At 41.9% G+C, this 16,923-nt stretch overlaps 2 protein-coding genes across 3 annotated transcripts in view; both read right to left on the bottom strand.

Moving 5' to 3' along the window:
• The window catches only part of RTF2 (replication termination factor 2), a 33,514-nt gene extending 24,909 nt beyond the window's left edge, over positions 1-8,605 (bottom strand). For both annotated transcript variants that reach the window (XM_006213983.4, XM_015247760.3), the window contains exons 1-4: positions 8,436-8,605; positions 5,307-5,401; positions 4,534-4,627; positions 2,670-2,809 (exon numbers count right to left, since the gene is read on the bottom strand). In XM_006213983.4, the coding sequence (XP_006214045.1) occupies positions 2,670-2,809; positions 4,534-4,627; positions 5,307-5,401; positions 8,436-8,504 (398 nt within the window). In that variant the 5' untranslated portion in view covers positions 8,505-8,605. The remainder of the gene's footprint in view (positions 1-2,669; positions 2,810-4,533; positions 4,628-5,306; positions 5,402-8,435) is intronic.
• Positions 8,606-15,311: 6,706 nt separating this feature from the next.
• CASS4 (Cas scaffold protein family member 4) overlaps positions 15,312-16,923 on the bottom strand; it is a 40,987-nt gene continuing 39,375 nt past the window's right edge. Inside the window, exon 8 of the mRNA XM_031687679.2 lies at positions 15,312-16,561. Within this exon, the coding sequence (XP_031543539.2) occupies positions 16,151-16,561 (411 nt within the window). The 3' untranslated portion in view covers positions 15,312-16,150. The remainder of the gene's footprint in view (positions 16,562-16,923) is intronic.

Raw genomic sequence — 16,923 nt, 5'->3', positions numbered from 1 at the left:
GAAGGTATGTAGTTGGAAATTGAGGAACAGGCACATTTGTTGGTGGGTGGGTACAACACAGTGCAACATTTCAGGAGGAGAGCTGGCAGCAGCAGAAAAGCATCACTCTTACCAGAATCTCTCCCACAGAAGCACGCCCGCCGGTGAGCACCTGCACGGGTATGTATTTATGAAGCTGTGCAGGACAGCACTGCTTGTGAAAGGACAGGAAACCACCTAAATGCTCACCAATACAGGGATGGTTAAGCAGGAACACTTATACTCCTATCTAAAAGAAGAAGGTATGATGTCCACGAAGACATGTTTAAATTAGACAGAAGTAGTGGACTATGATTCCACGGCTGTGGGGAGAACACACATTTAACACAACGTTTATTTATACCTCTGCTGCAGAGGTACAGGGAAGTGTGGTGTATGTGCTGGTGCTGGGGAGGTCTGAGGGGGGGCATTAAACACCAAACAACTAATAATGCTATCAACTAATAATGCTAGGATGGAAGAAAGGGGCAAAGAGCACTTTCACATTTTACTTTACACGTTCTAAAAATGCCACAATAGAAACTTTCACCAATTAACTTCCTAGAAAAATGGGAAATGCATTAACATGCAGTAGACAAGTAAATTATAGCAGAGGCAGATTGCCCTAACAAAAAGCCAAATTAATAACATTATACTTATAATGAAAAAAAATATGAAAACAAATACACGTATGTCTATGTATAACTGAAATATGCTGTACACCAGAAATTGACACAACATTGTAAACTGACTCTACTATAATTAAAAAAAAAGTACTAATATACATTAAATGTTGTTTAGGACTTAAAAAAATCCTTTGTTATGAATGCTTATTAATTATAAATAATATAGGAAATTGTTTTTTTAAACAAAGCTAAATGTATTTCATCACACTAATAACTTATTTCTATTTTTCAATTCATTTAAGTCTTTATTATACAAACTTTATTAAATATACAAACTAACCCCCAAATCAATTTTCTGGGCAGAGGACCCATTAACAGCAGGAGGGGAAAGCCAAAAAAGCCAATGCTCAGTTAACTGGGAAGAGAAAAAGAAGAAGAGATTAACCAGCAGATGAAAGGGAAAAACTAGGGGAGCCACAACCAGAGCAACCGGCTACAGGTAACCCCTGCTCAAGACCTGAGAGTTGAGTCCGTTTCTGTTAAGTTCCTCTTTTGGGGTGAACCGTGGTTTTCTTAAAAAGAAGTGGGAAGCCAGATATAAAAGGTCACATATTGTGTGATTCTATTTAAATGAAATATCCAGAATTGGTAAATCCACTGAGACAGAGAGCAGGAGGGTGGTTGTCGGGGGCTAAGGGAGTGGGGGGTGGGGAGTGACTGCTAGCGGGTAGGGGATTTTCCTCCGAGGGGATGAAAATGCCTCGGAACTAGAGAGAGGTGATGACTGCACAATACTGAATGCACTAAACACAGAAATGCACACTTTAAAATGATTACTCTTAGGACTTTTCATCCCAAAATAATGTGTATATATACACACACACACATCCACAGAAAAGTAGGACAAGGTTAGGTACATGCGTCTGGTTCCCCATAGTATTTCCTTCATAACCCAAATGGTGAATTTTAGCTTTTCATTTTATCTTTTTTTCTTTTCTCAGCTTTATTTAGGTAGAGTCAACAAACATGAATCATCTGTATGTAAAGTGTACAACTCGATGATTCAATGTCTGTATAGAATGAATGTGTACAAGTGAGCCAGAATGCTCCAGATTAAATGTGGTTGTTTACAGCTCATTAACAGTTTCTACACTGGAGATGCTTTCCCCCTTTTCTTAAGTGAAAATAGAAAAAACAAACAAAACATCTACCTTTTAACATGTAATGTGTTAGACGGAAGATTCTAGAGGACAGTGGGCACTAACAGCTAGAAAAGATATTTCTGAACAGTGGGAAGTGAGTTTAAAGCTTGGCACAGTGAGACATGATAAAAAAGGCACCTACTAACCCATTCAATGTTCATATATTTTTTCTTTCTTTATTCTATTGTTTTGTTTTTATTTTGGGGGGACGGTAATTAGGTTTATTTATGTATGTATTTATTCATCTTTTTAAATGGAGCTACTGGGGATTGACCCAGGGCCTTGTGTATGCCAAGCCCACTCAATGTTCACATCTTTTCAGGGGGAAATACACTGACTTACATTTGCTGTATAAATCCCAACCTTGAGATTTCTAGAGCTCTAGGCAGAGGACTTGTCAGCTATAAATTCAAAGCAAGTTATCATTACCAGCTGGCCTTTCACTGATGGATCCACCCCACATTTTGGTGCATCGTGTTTAGCAATTGTAGGAAGTGGAGGTTTCTGATGTGAAGTATCTGTCCTTTGCTTTCTTTCCCAGAGGAAAAGATCAAAGAACTCAAGTCTCTAAGTGTCACAGGAGAAATTTTAAAAATTCCTTTACTTTAGGTTCTCCTAAACTCGAGAACAGAAGGCCACAGACAACAGAGGCCTTGGGAGAGAATGAACGTGGTCCTGTGCCGAGCACCACAGCCTCTGAGGCACTACTCAAACTGAAGGACACCTTAGAGAAGCCTGTGTGATGACCAAGTCCGGCACCGATGCTGATGGCACTGGATTAGCCGCCCAGGCTCCATGTCACCCACCCACGTTCACTACTGACCTGTGTCTGCCGTTCATCTCCAAGCCTACAACGGGGCAGATGAAACGCGCCCGCTGGAGGTCATCGTGTTTGTCACCTTTTGTGTTTCCTTTGTCTCCTTCCCAGGCAGGGTTGTCAGAAAGCCTTAGTTCGGTCACATTCTGTGAAAAACCATCAATACTTGAAGAGTTCCTTTGATCAATAGCTCACCTTTAGCTTTAACTATTATCCTAGTCCCTTTCCATCCAAATCTCTTCTACTTCCTTTGGCATCAATCAATGTGGATATAAAATTAAACTGTAAGCTGTGATATTAAAAATGCACTGTCTAGCAAATAATTAGTTAATTTCTATTTTATAGACATTATGTTATATAATAAAAAGTAACTTCTGACATGAGAAATAAGCCCACAAGGAGAAGAATGCTTTGTATTAGTTGCATCCAAAAAGGAGTACTTTCTTTCCTGGCTGGTGAAGCCTCACTGAGGCTGTTCACATGACTAACCACCATTGTTTATTTAATAGTTGAACAGACAGTAAAATCTGTGAGGCCACAGTCTAACGAGGCCAAGGCAGAATATTAGTCAAGACTACTGTCATATTTTAAGATCCAGCTATTCGGGTCTCAAAATTCAATTTTACAAGGAGTGACTTAGCAGCTCCACTTTAGCATTTGAAGCATTTCTTTACATCGAACTGCATCATTTGATTTCAACACTCTGGAGAGAAGCTGAGTGGCTCAAAAGGCAAGCCACCACACACGCAGTCAGCTTTCCGGCTGAAAGCCAGAGTGTGTCTCATCAAGTTCTCTGCTTGGAGTATTTGTACACTATTAATCACTGTAATAATAATCTTTGCATTGCTTTATGTCAATCTTTTTGTCTTTACAGTTGTGATTTCTTGGAAATTCTTTTTTGTGTTAAAATTAACAATGAAACCACATAGATTAAATATTGTGTTTTAAGTATAGATTTATATAAGTTAATTTCAGTGATATTCACATTTTTGAGATAATTATGCTTCCATGGGATTCTCAGAAACAAACCCTCTTCCCAAGGTGTAGATGACAAAAATAGGCATGATTATTTCTATAGCACTACCATTAGCTACACTTCAGAATTACTAACTCGTCTGAAATGAATATATTCTGTATCCTGTAACTACTCCAGGAATTCAAATGAAAAGCCTAAATTAATAATAAAAAGTTAAAAAAAGAAAGAGAAGGGGAAAAAAAGCCTGAGACTGGGAGTCTGGGGCTCTGGACCTGGTTCAAGTGCCTCACTCACTAGCCCCATGGCCTCAGTGTATCACACACAGTGAGCATTCTCACCTGTGAGGAGCGTGTTCGACAACCTTGGTGGTTCTCAAATTCTTCACTATTTTTCTGATTTTTCTCCCACTGCCCAGATTTGAAAGATTTTGTCCTCTCAACAAACTTCTTTTACCAAAAAACTTGTTTTTTCATTTTTATGAAAAAACTTTAAGTGCCAATTAGAACTTCCAATCAGCAGGAGATAACCACAATGATTTAATAGTGAACTACCTATAAAAATATGATTCTATAAAAGTGGCTTTCAAATAAGAAAATTCAAGTAGCTGAGTTTTAACTATAAAAATAATGCCTCCCAACATTTATAAATACAGCACCTTGAGAGTTTTCAAAGCTCTTTCACACATATTAAGTCACAACAGATTTAAAATCCAGGAAGAACTGGTGTGGGGACTTGGCTTGAGATTTAAGTGGCCTGCCCCAAATCACATCTTCATTAAGTGGCTAGGTGAAGCTGGAATTCCAAATTACCGAGTTCCGTCTGTAATGTACATGAATTCTGTAAAACACATCCTAACCAGAGACCCCTGGAGCATTTCAGAATTACCTGCCTTACCTTAATGCTTTTAATGTGAGATGCCGCCTTTCCAAGAGCCTTTTCAGATGATTTGTCCAATAGAAACTCAATGACGGCATCTTTGTTGTAAAGTCTGTAATGATAAGGACCAGTCAAACATTCTGGCAACAATCAACCTTTGCACAAAGGTGGAAGACTAGACTGAGTACAAACCAAAGTCATTTACATCTGAATAAGAAATGCCCTGCACTCCTAGAAAAGTAAATTTAATTCTGTCTCAACTATTTCCAAAGCATACAAAGGAAAAAACTAGTTTAAATAAAGGGCTGCAAACTGGCAGCGGCATCTGACCTAAACAAAGATTTTTACAAGTTGGGAAATTTAACATAAAAGTATACATTTTCAACTTTCCCTGAAAAAAAAAAAATCAGACTTTCTGGAATCCCTCAGTCCACATCATTAAACTGGAACAATGGGCTGGAACTGAGTAGCAGCTAACTCTTTAGGCAGGACATGAACTCTCCAGCTTCCCCCGGTCCTCACCATTCCCTACTGACCCACATGGGTCCTTCATGCATTTATGTTTATAATTAGCTTCTACTGTCTCCTGAGTTTTCAACCTATGGATTAAATAAACCAAACTGAGTAGGAAAGTGCAGAAGGATGTTCAGAGACATGGAAGGATAACCTAGGCTTCACAAATTTGCTTGAGATAATTCACATTTGATGAATCAAGAACTGCATTTACACAATAAAATTCTTTTTAAGATCCTCTAATAAAAACTCGTCTCCATTAAGTAAAGAAATCATACCTGCCAAGCTCACAGGCAACTATCGGTCGCCTTAATATTTCTTGACTTAGAGCACAGTAGTTCCACTGGGCTACTAATTCAGCATTTTTGTCAACCTGAGAAAAGAAAAAAAAATCCTTTCAATTAACTTCCACCTCTGAAAGAGCACACAGTTCACGGTTCTGCACATAAGGGCTTATTCAGCAATACCACACTGTGATGGTTTCTGTTTTTTAAATCAAAGTAACACAGGAAGTAGGATTTAAAAAGTGACAAGTACTCAATACAATGTTAAATAAAGGCCTCTTTACACCCAACATGTACAAGGGAACAATTTACATTGTCATTACATTGCTTATGCTAGCTACTTATAAATCCTGATATTTGTATCTTAACCATATGTCAAGGAGGCCTTACAAGAAAAAACAAGCAGTACAGGTTAATTTCTAACAATGGGAAAGGCTCCAAAGTTGTAGCAGAATTTAAGGACTAAGAATTGAGAAGATAGGTATTTTTGCTGAAAGTTCAGTTCACTATGTCACTGATATCAAACCATTATTCACACTATAAAATAAAAATCCAGACATAGGACCTTCCACAGCCCTCAAATGATATTTTTACCTTTTTAAATATTTCATGTCCCACTCTTCCCCCTTCCTAAAATGTCAAACCTGAGTAATGTAACAGAACAACACATTTGGGAGAAAATATGGAAAAAAATTTTTTTTAATTCCCTTTAATTTTTGCAGGAACAACTATTTAAGTGTCTACTGTGTGCCATGCACTGTGCTAAGCAGTTTCTGTGACTTAATCTTTTAGCTCTCATGAAAACCCTATGAGGTAGTATTTTTACCTTTGCAGTTGAGGAAACTGAGGTACCAAGAAGTTAGGTTATATGTCAAGGTCACATGGCAAGCAGACAAAGAAGTTAGGATAAAAACCCAGGCAGGCTGGCTCTAAAGACCATGCTTTTGATCACTACTCTCTATTGTATTTCTATTATTTTGTTGTTATTGTTCTATAACTCTAAAAATGTATTTTTTATTGAAGTATAGTTGATTTACAACTAACTGTGTTAACTAACTAACTGTGTTAGTTTCAGGTTGGGCGTAATTCCTTACGCTGTACAGTAAATCCTTGCTGCTTATCTTATGTATAGTAGTTTCTATCTGTTAATCCCATACCAATTCATCCCTCCCCTCTACTATTTAAAATAAAACCAAACACACAAACGAAAACCCCCATCACACTACTCCAGTTGTTCTATTCATTTCCCAGATTCAAGAACCACACTTTGGCAGCTTAAATAGCTTTTTATCAAAATTCATAGTGCAGAAGGGCCCCAGGAGAGATATGTCACCAGTGAAGTTGATTTACTGTATTTTTTGTACATGTCCAGCAAGTTTAGGATCTACTTTCTAGATCTTCCATCTGCTTCATCAGTGAAAAAAAAAAAACACTGATTAAAAAAAACACTTGGGAGAGTTGGGGAAAGGGAACAAAATGATAAATTACTCTTTGCCCAGGACTTTAAAAATTGGTCCCCAAAAAGCTTCTGAAAACATTTCTTCCAGGGTCATTCTTTTCAGGGGAAGGTCTTAAATTTGAGCGATGTTTTGGGCCAGACCAATCATGTCGCATGAGTGATCAGCAAATGTTATTATGTATCTATTTGAAATGTAAGCTCCACAAGGACTGGACTCTGTTCCCTGCTGTATTCCCAGGGCCTAGAACAGTGTGGGGTAAGCACTTAGTAAGTAATTGTAGAGTGAATGAGGATAATAAAAAATCCATGCTGCCTGGGTACTCTAGTTGTTTCAGATCACCCTTTCTTCTTTTCTACCTGCTTCTGACATCTGTTCCTTGCCAAACTTTTCATCAAGCTACTTCTTTTCAGCTCTGGGAACAAGTTAACAAAACCAAGCTGAGTACTCTTTGGGCAAAAGCTCTCTCACTCAAGTGGTAACTACACTGCATTAATCTATGCACATGTAGGTACGACTAGAGGGCACACTCCATCCTCTTGGTTGGAGTTCTCAAATTCCTCACATATTTGTTGCAGACACACCACAGGGGCCGCAGAAGCAAGACATACAAGGTCCTGTCCACATAGGAAACAGATAATGAACAAACAAATGAGAAGGGCAGAAGATGAGGTAAAAAGAGAGGCAGGGGTCTGATCACACAGGGTCTGGTGGGATATTTTTATTCTGAATACAATGGGAAGGCACTGGAGTGGTTTAAATACAGTAGTGATATATGGAATTTATCTTAAAAAAAAAAAGACTTCTCTGGTTCCTGAAGGGAAATTAATACGGACCACCAACAGTGTGCCAGCCACTTGTACTAGGTGCTTTACACACCTTTCATTATTAAAAAGTAATTGCTAATGCTAACCGTGAAATCCTGAATAACTGGATGGGAATCCTGGCTTCATCACCTACCAGTTGTGTGCTCTTGGTCACGTTCCTGACTCAATTCTCCTCTTAGTGGCATGGCAATTATAGTGCATAATTTACACAATCACTTGTGAGAATTAGGGATTATTCGCTCACTGAATTTACTGTGCCAGAAACTGTGCTAGTTGTAAAGGGAAAAAAGGCGCAGCCTCTGCCATCAAGAGCTTACCGTCCTCTGAGACCAACATAGCCAATCATGAACTCATTGTACACGGTGGGAAGACAGTTTTTAAGAGGAGGACATGATTTCTGAAGGAGCGGCTTGAGAAGACTTCACTGAAAACAAAGTGTGCACAACACTGAAAAAACAGCAGCCATTTGTACCACTGTTATTAGCAGAAACAGACTTCAAATCCTGGCTCTGCCACTAACTAGCTTTGCAACTTTCTCCTCCTGAGCCTCAATTTCCATTTCTGAAAAGTGAGGCTAATGACAGTATGTACCCGTAGAGCTGTTGTGAGAACTCCATGAGATACCCCATATTATACGTACTGCCGGGTGAATGGAAATAGCACGCACTCAATAAAGGTCCGTTGTTAACACTGTGATTAATATGGAGTTCTCTGTACCGGGTAAATGAGCGCAGCTACGTAGGGAACCCCGCTGCCTTCCCCTTCCCAACTCCCTTCGCTCCCTGGAGGCGTCCGCATGCCCCACCACCCCCGGTCCCTACTGGGCCCAAGTCACTGACCTTCTCAACTTTCTTCGGCCCCTTCACCAGTTCGTGTCTCTTGGGGATTGTTCCCCCGTCGCAACCCATCGCAAACCGGGAGTCAAAGTCTGCAGTAATCCCTCACAGCAGCCACTTCCGGAGTCTCTGGCGGCCGTATCAGTCACTTCCGGCGCGCCGCAGTGGCGTAAAACGCCCGTCGTAACGCGGCGGGACGGGGCGGGGCTTTTGCCCAGCCCCGGTTGCCATGGAGAGCGTCGCAAGGGGCTGGGCGTGGCCCCGCGGCTGGGGTTGCTGCAAAGCGCTGGTGGGTCCTCTCAGACCTCAAAGTTCTCCCACTCCCGCGCTGCGGCGCGTCTCTTCCTGTTTCCCATGGGCGCTGGATTTCTGCTGCACCTGACTAATCGCTCGCCCACGCTCCGGGGGCAGGGGGCAGGGGCTGGGGAGCTGAGGGGCTGCACTGACTCAGGAGCACCCTCCGCCCTTGGGACTTGTGCCACCCCAGCCTGTGGGCAGACAGCCCTGGGCTGGGAGCGCGCGTGGAGGGAAACGACTGCATTTTATTAGTGCAATTAGTAATGAATATGAATGCATCTGTTATTTCAGTTAACATTAATGTGTTCAAAAAGAGAACATATCTTTTTACTGAGCGTTACACTCGTAACAAATCTTTTGAAAAGATGTTATGAGATTGTGGGGGAGTAAGACTCTCTAAAGCCTGAAACTTTCTGATACTGCCACGTATATTGTATATATATGAAATATTACACAGAGTTTGTACATGTATGTATTTTGTTCACAGCATCCTGAAGCCAAGGCCAAAAAATTTTGCTTTTATTTATTAAAAATCTAGTATAATTAACAGACGCAGATATAATTATAAAAGATACACTGATGTTTCCATGCCTTTTCCAAGAGACAGTCTGGACCATATCTACTCTGAGAACACAAATCCCTTGCAAAATCCTGGTAAAAATCCCTGATTGTCTGCTTTCGTGCTCTTGACCCTCTCCATTTTTTCCGTTAATTATTATAAATATTAGGAGAAAGCCTATCCATTGTGAGTAAAGCAGACCTTTGTGATTGGATGTTACCATGTTGACCAAAGTGAAACATAAAAAAGCCAATAATATGCCCCACTTGGGAACAGGAAATACAGTATAAGTGGATATGAAAACTTCAAGGGCTATAAAATGGGGCTAATCGTTACTGTGATTAATGGCAATTAAAAGAAAATAAGTCCTTTAATCAGTTAGTCTCTCATTGGCTTATGATTTATTTTTGCAAATCACAAGAACCGTAAACTCCATAGGGACTTTATTTTATTCCCTGTTGCATCCTCAATGGTTAGAAGAATCTTTGGTGCACTCAGTATTAATTCCTCAATACACCAAAAGAAAGTACAGACTTAAAGAGAGGTGACAAGCAGACCCTGAAACGAATGAGGACTCATTTACAGGGGAGGAAACAGACGGCTGGACAGTTCAAATCACTTGTCCAAGGTCAGGCAGCTGATGAGAGCTAGCAATGGGTTCTAAGATTAATTTTCTCTCCCAGCAATGGACAGAAAATCAGATAAAGAATAGCAAAAACCCAGGAATCTTTAGACAGACTCTCAAACCAGTGCTCTTTTCAGGCAAGTAAATCTGCCCCTCACCCAATCCGTTTGGGGAAGAAAAAAACCAACCTAACTACAGATGCCTTGTTCTTTAACCTCTCCCCGCAAAGCTGCTGATGACACCCAGTGGTGATGACTGTGCGGGCGTTAAAGTTCAGGCAGCGGGATGTTTTTTCTCTTCCTCCTTGATTTCCTTTTTTAGAATATTGGTCTCTAAGCTACTCTGTGTTGGAAAAGCTACAGAGCTAAAATGTTTGTACAATTTATTATAATCATCAACAGCAACTCATTTGTGTTGCGAGCATTGTCTCCTTTGCTTTATTTGATTTGAGACATTTTGTTTCTAGCCACGCTGGGAAGCAGGTGCGTTATCTGATGCTTCTTCCCACTGCTTTTGTTGAGTGAACCAATAAAGGGTGTTTCTTTACAAGGACCCCTGGTGACAACTTTGCCCCAGTCAAGGTGCGAATGTGAAGGGGAGGAGAGGAATGAAATCATGAAAGAGAAAACCATTATGCTTTAGCAAAACCAGTATTTCTTAACCTTTCTTGGGGTCATTGGACCTGTTGGAGAATTTGATGAAAACTTTAAACTTATTCCCCAGAAAAATATTCATTAGTACACAGGAAATTTTGCTACAGTTCATTACACATATATATTTTAGTAATGGCTTCCTGAGGCCCAAGCTAAGAACCTGTCCTTTACATGCTTTGTAAAGGAAAACAATCAATAAAAAATCAATAATAAAAATAGGAAAGAGTTTTATTTGAGCCAAACTGAAGACTAGCCTGGAAGCCAGCTTCCCGGATGACTCTGAGAAACTGCTCCGGAGAAGCAGGGTTTTCAGCACAGTTTTATATCTTGTCAGAACAGAGAACATTAAACAAGACATGGATACGTTTCTTCAAGATTTCAGAAAAACCGACCAGCACATACAGTGAGTAAAGTGTGGCCTTGGCACCTGGGAAGGGGGTTTTATCATCAAAGGGGGACCAGCACTGGCGTCTCCAGGGAGAGGGGCATTTAATCTTTATTTTTAACATGGACATTCTTTACTTCTGGTCAATGTGCCCTTTTCTTTAATAATTAAAGCAGATGTACCATGTATGTTTGCTAGGCCACAAAGAGGCTATTTTAGGTAGCATCAAATTCAAGTTAACTCGTGTATACGCCAGAATGACTTCCCTTTATCTCAACATGTGAACATTTCTTTTATCAGCTTCTACTCCCTGTTACAATGGTTCCCAAATATTTCAGACTTCTAAACTGTTGAGGGTTTCATTTCCTGTTAGTTCTGCCTGTGTGCTCGTCCTGAGCTGCAGTTCAAAATTCTGTCTGGAAAAGGCTGATATGCAGACTCATTTTAAAAGTTAGAGTGAAAAAAAAACCCAACAATATGTGTTAGGGTTCTTTAAGAATTTCACGACCATCATTTAAGGTTACACTTAGAAAGATGTCCCAAAGATAGTTCAAATAAAGTAGAAAATGGAAGTGATTACTGAGATAATTCAAGACAAAAATGACTTTTCATTTGCAATTTTAGGGAAATATTAAAAAATATTCCAGGATTATATAGGGCCTTACATGAACTGGCCTCTGGCTACTCCTCCCAGCGCATGTCACTCACTTTTCTTTCCCTCACTCAGCTCCAGCCTCGCTGGCCTTTCCAGGTGTAATTTTACTCTGGGCACTCGCCTTGCTGTTCCCTCTCCAGAACACTCTTCCCCTATATTTGCCGGGCCGGCTCCCTTCAGTGATTCATCACTGTGCTCCTGGTTCCTTCCCTGGAGCCATCTCCCCAGACCTCTCCTTCTAAAAGAGTACCCCTTGTCCATGGTGCTGCCCCCATCTTGATTTGATTTCTTCATTGCATTTACCACCATGGATATCATGTTACAAATTTAAATCTTGATATCTTATTCACCATGGATTTTTTTTTGCATTGGTTTTGATTTTTAAGCATTGCATCAAAAGATAATGTATCTTAATCACTAAGTTTTGGGGGAGCCCTCTTACATTTTGCACCCAAGGACTTCCCCCTCATCCTGGCCCTGGTTTACTATCTCCCTCTGCTGGGATGAAAGCTGCATACTACAGGGCCTTTGTTTTGTGCCAGCACTACCTGTAGTGATCATCAGAGATCTGGGCACAGAGGAGGTGCTCAATGAATATTTATTAAATGAATGAATGAAAGGAACATGGCATTAGCCAATAATCTACACAAATGGGCAACTTTTGCAAAGGGGCAGCTTCAGAGACCGGGGGTGCATACTCGTGGAGAACATAAAGTTTTAAAAGGGTGTTTTGTTAAAAAAAAAATAGTTGCCACCAAACCAGAAACATGACTCCCCAGTGCTTATCACACTGGAAGATTGCTCAACGAGGCTTCTCACCACTTCCATCTTCCTGATGAAGTTTAACTTAATTGAGGTCAAGTTGCTACCACCACCACCACCACCACAACACCCACCATTTCCTCTTCCTACCTTGTGAGGAAACAGTACAGGCTTCTGGGCATTAAAGAAAAATACTTAGCAAAAAGTTGCTAAAATCTAAAAAAAAAATGTGATTTTATCCTACTTTACAAATGTTTTCAGAAGAAATTATCTTATTGAATTAATCAGTGGAAACTCATCCCATAAATGCTCTTTTTCAAATAAAAAAAGGAAGGAAACACATTTAGCTAAGAGCAGCAGTTTTCATTATGTTAAACCCTATGGTTTTGTACTTTGTTGACGAAGGTCTTTGGTTTTGAACTCATCTCAAAAAAAGAAATATATATAGATAGCTTTATCTCCAGATCTTCCTCCCTCCGTCTCTCTCTCTCTCTGGGTCTTTCCATCTCTCGATCTCTCTACAAATATACATATGCAGTTTCTGAAACCAATTGGGACCTGTTCATTACCTGTTAGAGACCAGGTCACTTAGGAAGGACTAAATGAGTGAAAATATCTCAAGCATTAGACCAGTGTCTGGAGCGCAGTGATCATTAAGCACGTACTGTTGTTCTCACTAGTGGGTAAAAACTTGTTTTGCTGACTGGAGTAAATGTTTACTGGTGCCTCCCGGCAGCAGCCGCTCCTCCTTAAACCACATTCCTAACTTTGCTAGAGGCTCCTCCTGGGACACAGTTCTCCAGGGCTCTTGTGCATTTCTGCACATCTGCTGAGCGGAGGCACTGATGGCATTTTGTAGCAAACACCCTTGGAAGGCAGAGATAACATCTCCCTCTAAGGCAAAGCTTGGTCAAGTTTGCACAGATCTTTTTACAAAAGATTGGGGTTTCCTTCGTTCGGGGGTTTTTTGGCCTTGACATGAGCGCATTGTGTGCACAACATCACACATGCCCACCTTTGCATTGCCCCTGGGACCTGAGGGGAGTGAGGAAACGATGGAAAGAGAAGCACAAAGTGCTTGCCATGCTGTAAGAAAAGTCCCTTGACTCCGTGCGGGAGAGTTGATGCAATCAGGCCTGACTAATATCCTTAGAAAGACGTCCTTGAAAGGTTGGCTTCGGAATCTGGATTTGGGGAGAGTTCCCACCATCCCCAGGGTCGGTAAGAATGGTCTGGTGCCTAAACTGTTCGTACAAACAATGTGATTCACGCTGGATGCCTGCTCTCCTTCCGAAAGTCTGGAATTTTGGCCATGCCTTGCAGAGGCTGCCTGCTTGATCAGGCCCCCATGGAAACCCTGGGGCCAGGCTCTCACGAGCTTCCCTGCCGGCAACATTTCCCATGTGTTGTCACAACTCATTGCTGGGGAAATTGAGGGTGTCCTGGGTGACCGCTGGGAGGGGACTCTTGGCAACTTGCTCTTGGCTTCCTTGGTACTTCACCCCATGTGCCCTTTCCCTTTGCCAATTTTGCTTTGTCTCCTTTCACTGTGATAGATCACAGCTGTGAGCGTGACTGTACGTGGCATCCTGTGAACCCTCTGATTGCATCACTGGAACTCGGGGTGGTCTTGGGGACCCCCGACATAGTCTTTAACCCCAGAATCTCGTGTCTTCCCTCAGCATCCATGAAACTGTGGCAGGCTAACTTGCTAATGTAAAGTAGGGGAAGACCTCAGACACTTCACAGTTCTTGGCAGAGCCATCCCCTTACCACCTCTCTCGGGACACATGGGTGCGTGTGTGTGCATGCATGTGTGTGTGTGCGTGCGCTGGGGAGGGAGTCCAGGCCACGGTCAACTTGGGTATTACATGTCCCTCTCATCGTGGGGCTTTCAAGGGCAGGCAGCTGATCTAAACTAGTCCAAGCAGAAATCAAGACCCTTTCTTCTGCTCTGGCCACAAACCAAGAAGGACACAAGTCAGGGTAACCACCTTGCAGTCATGAGAGTTAACACGGAGGAAGTGGGCCTGAGAAGCTGGGCCTTGATGATTCTGCTGGAGCCCCTCAAGCCAGCTGTCCCTGAAGCCAGCCTGCCCCTGGATTGTTCTAAGATACTTGAGTCTGTGAATTTCCTTTCTTGCTCAAGAAAGATTGGGTATGGTTTTCGATCCCTTGTGACAGAGGCTTCCTATCTGACACAGATCACAGCTGTTCGAAGAACGTGGACTGCTCCGTTCCAGTGTAGAGAACCAAGCCTCACAGAGATGGGCCCCTTCCTTAGGGACCCTGTCACCAACTCAGTGAAAATAACCAGACTTCTGGCAGTCAGCAATTTAAAAGCGCTTACCAAGTGCTGAGTAGCAGATGGGAACTAGACCTGGTACCATTTCAGGAGATGTCCAGCCTGGAGATGCTATTTCCAGGCTCCAGAGGTGTTTAGTGGCTGAGATACCTGTAGGAGACACGGACCTTCACTTGAAGTCAAGTAGGGATGACGTAGCCATAGCAACATGAGCTAAAGCCCCAGCTGCAAAGAGAGGAAGAGGTGGTTTGACTTGGGGGGAAGCTCTGGACCGCTTTCAGATCTGTGCCCAGCGATAGGGATGCTGTTCTTGCCGCACTTCCTGGCTTGGCTTTTCCCGAGCTAGCCTTGCACATGCAAACTTGGCCTCTACTGCATCTCCCGGCACGCTTTGGGGAGAAGCTTTTGACTAACACAAGTAAATATTTTGCTTTGTAGGGGTCGGGGGTATAGCTCTGTGGTAGAGCACATGCTTGGTGTGCACAAGTCCTGGGTTCAGTCCCCAGTACCTCTGTTAGGGCGGAAAAAACCCCAAAATACCCCCCAAACCCCCCAAAACATTTTGCTTTGGTACCAGACCCAGTCACACAGATCAAAGACTTTTTCAAAGAAAGGATTGCTGCATAGAATGTTTCAATTTATGATTATATTTATATAATATTATAAATGGTAACAGATTTGAGGTATAAACCTTTTTTGATTGAGCATACTGCATTTATCAATACAGAACCTATAATGTACAAAATAAATTAATAGGGAACTCAATAGAACATGTTATGTTGCAACTGTAACATGCCTCTTTAACTTGGGTAAGATAAAACAGCAAGCTATACATAAATATATTTTTTTTGGTGTAAGGCACAAACACATAATTTGTACCAATCTCACAGAATTAATTCAATGCAAAATGAAAAATTTATTACATTTTCTAGCGGATGCAACAGTGACTAACCATTTGAAAACAATCTCTCCCCTCTCTCCTACTTTATTTTCTCCCTAGCACCTATCACATTGTATATGCATTTCTTCATTTATTGTCTGTCTCCCCACTAGATTATAAACTCCCTGAGGGCAAAGCCTCTGTCTGATTCAGCGCTCTGTCCCAGCACCTAGAACTTGACACAGAATAGGAACCCAATAAATAAGTACAGAATGAATGAATTTAAAACAGGCACTTATTTAGCCAATATAAAAATTGGTTTCTACAACCTCATTTCACATGCTGGCCCTACATGATATGCTAAACTCTTCGCAAGGTCCTGACTCTACACCTGACCCTCTTCCCTGACTCCCTGTGGGCTAAGCCAATATCCTGGGGTTGCCCAAACACTTGGTAATGCTGGCTTTGGGCCCCACAGCTGCTGCCACCTGTTGCGTATCCCCAGGCTGACTTTTCCCACAGGGCAGACCTGCACAGGTTGTGGGTGGGAAGCTGATGCTAAGAGGTTAACAGGGGGAAGGAGGGAGGGAAGGAGGCTCATCCCAATGTCCCTCTGAACTGCCGCGTGTGTTGCTCCAGCTTCTCGACCTCGACTTGGAGCTGCCCCAGGGCGGCGGGGCTTGGGTACGTGAGCACCGCGTGCTTGGTGGCCAGCGCCAGGTCCTTGAGCAGGCTGCACAGCCGGCTGCTGCCACAGAGAATCTCGTTGCGAACGTCCCTCTCCTGGGTCTCCTTACACAGCGTGTCCACCAGCTTCTGCCCCACCGTGATGACCAGCTTGCTCTGCATGATGAAGATCTCGGGGGGCTGGCTGCTGCTGAGGCTTCTATTAAACACGCTGATGGCTTTGAGGAGCGCCCCGAAATAGAGGCGGCAGTGTTCAGAGAGGTGGATTTTCTTCTCAGGACTCTGCTGACTCAAAGGCCGGCGGGTAAGGCAGCTGGGATTCTAGAGGAGCAGGAAAAAAAAACAGATTAAAGAGAGATTTGATCGGCAGGCTGTGGGTGTCTCCCTTTTCCTGTTTCTGCTCAGTTTGCTAGACTTTTTAAAAGGAAAAAGTACAGTTTTACTTGGGAAGCCCCACAGTGTAACATTTGCCTAATAAATGAATGTTAATACTTTCAAAGCAGTGTTATATATAAATTATCACACTTATATATACAATCTTATGTTACATTATATAATCACACATATTATATACATATAAAATCATATTGAATTGTCCCAACAAACCATTAGAAACCCATTCTAAAAAATGCATTGACAATATCTAAATTTATAACTTAAAAAAAAGGCAGAAAACTTGACGG

This window comes from Vicugna pacos, chromosome 19 (genome assembly GCF_048564905.1).
Source record: "Vicugna pacos chromosome 19, VicPac4, whole genome shotgun sequence".
Lineage (NCBI taxonomy): Eukaryota > Metazoa > Chordata > Mammalia > Artiodactyla > Camelidae > Vicugna > Vicugna pacos.
This window is presented reverse-complemented; position numbering and strand designations above follow the sequence as displayed.